At 47.0% G+C, this 6,800-nt stretch overlaps 1 protein-coding gene and 1 non-coding gene across 2 annotated transcripts in view; both read left to right on the forward strand.

Annotated features, from left to right (window-relative positions):
* The window catches only part of LOC119275554 (auxin-responsive protein IAA3-like), a 4,792-nt gene extending 1,378 nt beyond the window's left edge, over window positions 1–3,414 (forward strand). The window contains exons 2-5 of the mRNA XM_037556419.1: window positions 298–536; window positions 1,313–1,412; window positions 2,100–2,161; window positions 3,064–3,414. Of these exons, the coding sequence (XP_037412316.1) occupies window positions 298–536; window positions 1,313–1,412; window positions 2,100–2,161; window positions 3,064–3,104 (442 nt within the window). The 3' untranslated portion in view covers window positions 3,105–3,414. The remainder of the gene's footprint in view (window positions 1–297; window positions 537–1,312; window positions 1,413–2,099; window positions 2,162–3,063) is intronic.
* A 1,264-nt stretch (window positions 3,415–4,678) lies between these two features.
* TRNAK-UUU lies at window positions 4,679–4,750 on the forward strand. The gene has a single exon. It is a non-coding gene; the product is annotated as a tRNA-Lys (tRNA).
* The last annotated feature ends 2,050 nt before the right edge of the window (window positions 4,751–6,800 follow it).

Consider the following 6,800-nt stretch of genomic DNA (forward strand, 5'->3'; position numbering starts at 1 on the left):
TCCTCGTTTTTCTAACTTCATTAGATGTGTGATTTTGTTCTTTGAAATTTCATTGGGAAACTAAGGAGGGCATCACATCTGCAAATTTGTGCACTTGGTTTGAATTGGACTAGTCAATTTGGGTCTACCTTTACTTTCAAGGTTTACCAAGTTTGTAATGCTTTGAGTTGTTTTCTAGGGTATGTTTGGTTTGAACATACCTGGTTGCTTTTAACTCGCGTTCATAACTTCATATAGCCAAACGAAATGCTGGGTCGGCTTCATTGCCGGTTCTTACTCTGAATTGCCGATGCGCAGGGCTCAGGTGGTGGGATGGCCACCAGTCCGCAGCTACCGCAAGAACACGATGGCAACCACCACCAACCAGCTGAAGAGCAGCAAGGAGGATTCTGACACGAAGCAGGGGCAAGAGTTTCTGTATGTCAAGGTCAGCATGGATGGTGCGCCTTACCTGAGGAAGGTTGACCTCAAGACATACAAGAACTATAAGGACATGGTTGTGGCGCTAGGGAAAATGTTCATTGGCTTCAGGACCGGTGAGGCTGCTTGGATCCTTGGCAAATTGTTGCTGTTTTAATCTGCACCTGCATTTGAATTGGGGTAGAAGAAATGCATCGTTGCACACATCTTGTTTCGCTGAAGAAATAACCAATTACTCTGTTTGGAAATGTTCTACTCCCTCCGATCCAAATTAATTGACGCAGCTTTAGTACACTTTACTAAAGCTGCGGCCATTAATTTGGATCGGAGGGAATAGCAAATTCCAGGTTTATGAAATTGACGAAGAAGACTCTTTTTCAGGGCCGGCTAAATTGGTTATTGTGGTGTAACCAGTTTCGAGGCTTCGCATCTAAATTTGGCCATGCTATTTGTGTGCATATTTGTTTTGCTAGATACCTAGTTTCAGCATATATTATTACCGGTGGAGCAAATATTCTATTCTAATTCAAGGAACTTTTATTGTGTTTAATATTGTTTGATGAAGCAACCAGCAGTGTAGATTGGACTATGTCATAAAATGCCTAATGTTTAGGCTAGCATTCGCTAAGGGTCTGTAAATAACTAAATATCACTCAATTATTCATAAGCCTTTGATAAACAGCAATTTCCCTATAACCTCTTCATACCCATTTTGTGCTTCAAGGTCAGACATCAAACCTACTATTTTAAGAACGTAAATTGCAGAAAGGCGTATATCTAGGGACATAAAATTTACCAACATACAATGCTTTGTTGAGAAATTCAGTGTAAGGTGGTCCTTTCTCCGGCAGTTTTAACCTTACATGTGGTACTGAGTCTAATTCTGTACCAGGGAAGGATGGTGCATCTGAGAACAGAAAGGATGGTGAATATGTGATGACTTACGAAGACAAGGATGGAGACTGGATGCTGGTTGGTGACGTCCCATGGGAGTAAGTACATAGTCTGATCTAATTGGAATAACAACAAGCGTAGAAATGAGAACTTTGAATGATAGTTTGGGTTCTGTAGTATAACTTTTGAAGGACGATAAAAAATGATAGTGTGCCAAATAAATGTTTTTTACTAGTTTACTGTGTATACATACAAGCACCCAGATAAAATGAACTCGTTCTGTACAGCAGCCATGATTAGAGTATCTCTCAAGTCCATATAACCTGTTCTAATATTTTATAGAATGCATGCAGTCAACCTCTTCAAACTCTGACACAGATATACTAAAATTTTATTTTATTTTCACCTAAATTGTGCCATTAGTTTTTAAAAGCTTTGCTATTAGGAAAATCAGTGGTCTAAGCAATTTATTGGAGATAGCATTGACGCCAAAAGAACCAGTAAAAAGGAACGGACCTAGTAGTCCAGTACTAGTCACTTTGGTTATCTTTTTATTATGTTGTAATTGCTCTAAATTCTATGGTCCTGGTGTTCTATTGCTGCATGTAGCATCTCATGTCTGAACAAGTAAAAGGGTTCTAATGCAGTCACTAACTCACTGTAGTTGTTCTTGTGGCACGTTAATTGTTACAATTCCGTTGTCAAGAAAACCATGAATATCTGGTGCATACCTGATACCTCCCCTATGAGCTTATCAAGTGATTGCTTCTTATTCGTAATTGCAGGATGTTCACCGAGGCTTGCCGGAGGATCAGGGTCATGAAAAGTTCAGATGTAGTTGGGCTTGGTATGTCCAATAGTGTTCCGTTTAGTATATACATTTTTGTTTTAATTTCACTGATGGCTTCTGCAGTTATTTTATTTAACCATTTGTCTGCATCGTGTTACTGCTTTACTGCTCAAGCTGTTTCTCAGGCTTGCTTAATTATTTGAACTGCACTTGAGCGGGAAAGCGGGTTACTCTTGAAAAGACTCATTGTACTTGAAAGCTTGTTTAGTTGGAGCTTAAATATCTTTACGGACCCAGCATTAAATTGAGTGTTAGTTTGCTTTTATTTCTTTAATTAGAATATACTCCCCATTCCAACTCCCTGTTGTACTCTAGATAAGTAAGAAGCCTTGTGAGTTTTGGAAGTGTTTGGATATAACCCATTCCTGGTCTCTAGAGTTTAGAGAATCACAATTGTTTCCGTAATGTCATTTGAAGAACAGAATGTTGTGCTGGTAGTTTTAATCAAACCCTAGTTTGTCTGAGGGACACAGCATTAAATTTGCGTTTTCCAGCTCTGACCATAAACAATTGGAGTCTGGATTTGGTTGAGCCAAGAAATTCCTGGAAACCTAGTTAACAAGAAAAAAGAGCTAGTATTATGGATCAGAGAATTATAACAGGTTGACCTTGATTTGCACATTTCTTTTCCAATACCTATATATAATTTACAAATCAGAGTTAAAAACACATGCTGTGTTTGTTGATATATTTTGACGATTAAAGGCTCAAGCCTCGCAAAAGTTCTTTATGTACCTTGTCTCTATGTATGCTTTTGTTTTGCTACTTTGGAATGTTTCTCCAACAATGTAAGGTTTAAGTTCACTTGGGGTAACCTGCACCATCCTACGTCAAGTACATTTCATAATTCTACCTTGACAGTATGATGTCCGAACTGACTGTATCTCTTCTTTTTCCAGGAGTTACAAGGGCAGGGGTTAAGTCCAAGAATAAGAACTAAAACGGTCGCTGCCCACGGTTTGAAGACGAGGTCGCACATGCCGTCTGTACTACTGCATGGTTTTCCTATCCCGCAAGTAAAATCACCCGTTACTCTACCGTTTAAGATTTGCGACATCTCCTAGAGACTTATGCTCTATATTTTGTTGTGCCCACGTTGTTGTACGCGTGTTATTTCCATCCGTGTAAATGGTTGGTAAGCAGTGCGGGAGCTACTGCTGTGTTTGATGGCTCCTATGTATTTTGCCACTCTTGTCCTGAACCGGTCGTTCGTCGTAAATGTGAAGGTTGCAAGACTATTATTTACCTGACGAACTCTGGTTCGGCACACCCCCTCCTAGAAAAGTTTACAGATTTCGACACAGATTAGAATTTACCCGTTCGATTAAAAAAAAGGGCGACATGGTCTTTTGTGTCCAAATCAATCTATTCAATACGTTTGATCTGCAGCTGCAGGCTAACATGGCGGCAGTCTTTTTAAGTAACTTCAAAGATCAGTATAAACTTTTTAAGGGGGGCGTACCGAAGGGAAGCAAAACTCATGGCTTGTTCCAATTTGTTATGCTGTTTGCGGATCAGTGGGCTGTTGCTTTGCTATCCATTTCTTCTGAAACATAGGCAATTGCATGGTGAAACATCTCATCTATTCTTTGCGAGCAGCTGTGTAGCTGTTGCCGGGTGGGGACATGTACCACTGCACACGCCATTATCTTTTGAAGCCGTTCATCATGGTTGTCCCATAGAGTAGCAGTAGTAGTGCTGTAGCCTAAAAGGCTTCCTAACACCATCATTCAGGTAGTATAAAATGCGACGGCTATGGGGGTTAATGATGGCTTATCATCCCTTAGAATCAGGCTTTCCATTGCCGGCCAGTATCTTCTTCCTCCCACCTACGTATAGTAGAAAGTAGAAACGATGCTCCACTTTGGCCTCCTTTCCTGTTGTTTCCTATTCCTCCTTTCGCCTTGCATATCCGCTGGTTGGTTGGTGTGCATGTGAGGCAGCGGCGGAATCAGGATCCAACACTTCTGATCGCTGGGCCCTGTCCTAGTTTATCCCGGAAGACGAATGAATCGGCGTTCGCATGCACTTGCTTGCCTGTGCCAGGTGGCTGTTTTCCAGGACAACTGTGGAGTACGTGATTCTGCTTTGATGCTGATCAGGCTGGAAACCGGTTAACTAACGGAAAACCGGTAGCACGTTGACGTCATCATCATCACTTCTCCTTGAGAACCATCATTGCCTTCCCTTCTCTCTGAGCGAGCGAGGGAGCGACTCCGCCTTCCCTGCAGACGATCACCGACGCAACCCAACCCGTAGTGGAAGTGCGAAGCCACATGGAGATCAATGCCAATCACTCAGCCACCGGCGACAGGGACGACGCAGCTTCGATTTTGGCCGAGAGCTACGAAGGAGACCTACGCAAGGCCGACGCTGCGGAAGATCACTGAACAGACTTTCCCCGAGTGTGTCTTCAGTTCAGAGAATCCATTCAGCCAGCACAACCACTTGTCGCATCTTCTTCAGGTCCATGCTACAGCTCACACATACCTCTCGGCAGGCAAATGCAAGCAAGCCGACCTAGCTCAGTGGTAGAGCGCGTGCCTTTTAACCACGTGGCCGTGGGTTCGATCCCCACGGTCGGCGATTTGTTATTCTTTTTTATTGAAATTTGTTTTTTGATTTGTTCATTTTTTGTTCGGGTAGGACCACTGCCTGGTACTAGTATGATTTGGAATCCTTTGGTGAAAGATCCCCACGGTCGGCGATATTTTCTCCCTTTTCCGACTTGTTATTATTTTTCGGGTAGTAGTGCAATAGGATCTGGAATCCTTTGGCGTGAAAGGTCCCTTTGTTCCTCCGTGGTCCTGCCCTGCCACTGTGCTTGTGTACGAGTATGCGCTAGCTAGCATTTTACTACCATCCTAGATCAACCTTTAATCTTTTTCGTGCCTGATAAAGTTAGCTTAGTTTGCTAGTAACGCAATGCCAGCGAAGTGCCGTGTTCCTTTTGTTACGCCACCATTCATTAAGATTTCTTGCACCGCATCTTTGTTATACTGTAGGAGTACATAATACTGCATGGCCAGGTCTGTGATCCCCGAGCTGATGCTCTGGAAATGGTTAGGTTATCCCTACATGGGGTGGTACGAAATGGGGATCGATCACCGGACCGGACAGACGCATTTGACACTTGCTTTGGGTCCACCGCCGCGATTGACGTCTGTAAAATTTGTCCACGGCGCGCATGCACTCTGAACCCAGAGGCAAGCGCGTGGTGCCCCCTGCTCCGACGCAGTGTCGGAGCCCAGGTGCCGCGCTGTCGCCTCCAGCACGAGCGCGGGAGGGCCGAGGGCCAGGGCATGCCTGTCTCGCCATGAGTTGCTTTTCGCAGGCTCACTAGTAGTTCGTGTAGACGTACCCTTGTCTCGGTTTCCAACGACCCTGCGGTTGCTTTGCTCGCGCCGTTTTAGTACCGTGCAGCATCGTGCGCAGCCGCGCACGCACAAGGACGTGCGTGGTTCGGGGACCCAGGATCTCTCGCGGTCTTAGAGCGATCTACAGCCGGACTTTCACAAATCCCACACCTTAAACGTCTGCGGACACCGACCAGCCATCTCTCAAAAAACGAATTCCACACTGAATACCTTAAATTAGAAACCTCAAATCCATATTATTACATGCAATGTGTAACCTAATCTACGCGGAGCTCGTCCGGTTCCGCTCCCCGGCTACGTCATGTCTGGCGGCCGGCTGTGCTCCTCAGAGTGTTGGGTTGGTCGCCGGCAAGGTAGGGTAGGGAATGTGACACGAGTTGGCTCACGGGACTCAAGGCCCCGCTGTCTCCCATGCCCTACTCTTCCTCGTCGGAGATCGGAACCCGAACGGTGCCGGTGGACGTCAGATCGATGGTGGATCCGTCCGGGGACGAGCCGCCGACGTACACCACGATGTGGTTGCGGCGCCTGGACTGATGCGCCATACGGGGCGCCAGAGAATGCGACTCCGCCTCACCGTCCGCCGCCGCGAGGGCTGCCGCCGCCTCCCGCGATCGGTGCCTTGCATGGCGGGCACGCCGTGCCACACTCTCGTCGGACGAGGCCCATGGTGCGTCCCGATGCTCGGCGTGCCACTGGAGGGGTTGCGCGTCCGCCAGCACCTTCGGACGCCAGACGGACTACACGGCCTCCGAGGAGGCAGCTATGGCCGGCCTAGCGCTGGATCTATGCCCCATTTGGGCGGACGCAATGGATTCCCGACTCATAGAGTCTGAGCGCAGCCGTCCATGGGCCTCCTCCCGGGAGTGGCGGAGCGCAAGCCGGACGACCATCTCCTCCTCGGAGGCTCGCGGGATGAGCTCGGTGTCGACGGATCCGAAGATGAAGGACTCGGATCCACTTCCTGCCATGTTGGAGAAGGCTGGAAGGAGCCGGAGAGGAGCTTGGATGGCGGAGAGGGAGTGGAGGGGAGGGGAGTGAAGTGGCTAGGGTCTAGGGTTTAGTCCGGCGAGCGGATGGGAAGGAATTTATGTGTGGTCGGATGGGCCAGCACGGAACGGGTCCGATGTGACGGGCGGGCGTGCCCAAGCACCCCCATATTCACCCCATATTTGGGCTGGATATGAGGGGTGCCGGTCAGCCCAGGCGTTTGAGGGGGCCGCCTGGGTCAAAAAATTATGACCGGACAGTGAGTGGGC

Source organism: Triticum dicoccoides, chromosome 3B (genome assembly GCF_002162155.2).
Source record: "Triticum dicoccoides isolate Atlit2015 ecotype Zavitan chromosome 3B, WEW_v2.0, whole genome shotgun sequence".
Classification (NCBI taxonomy): domain Eukaryota; kingdom Viridiplantae; phylum Streptophyta; class Magnoliopsida; order Poales; family Poaceae; genus Triticum; species Triticum dicoccoides.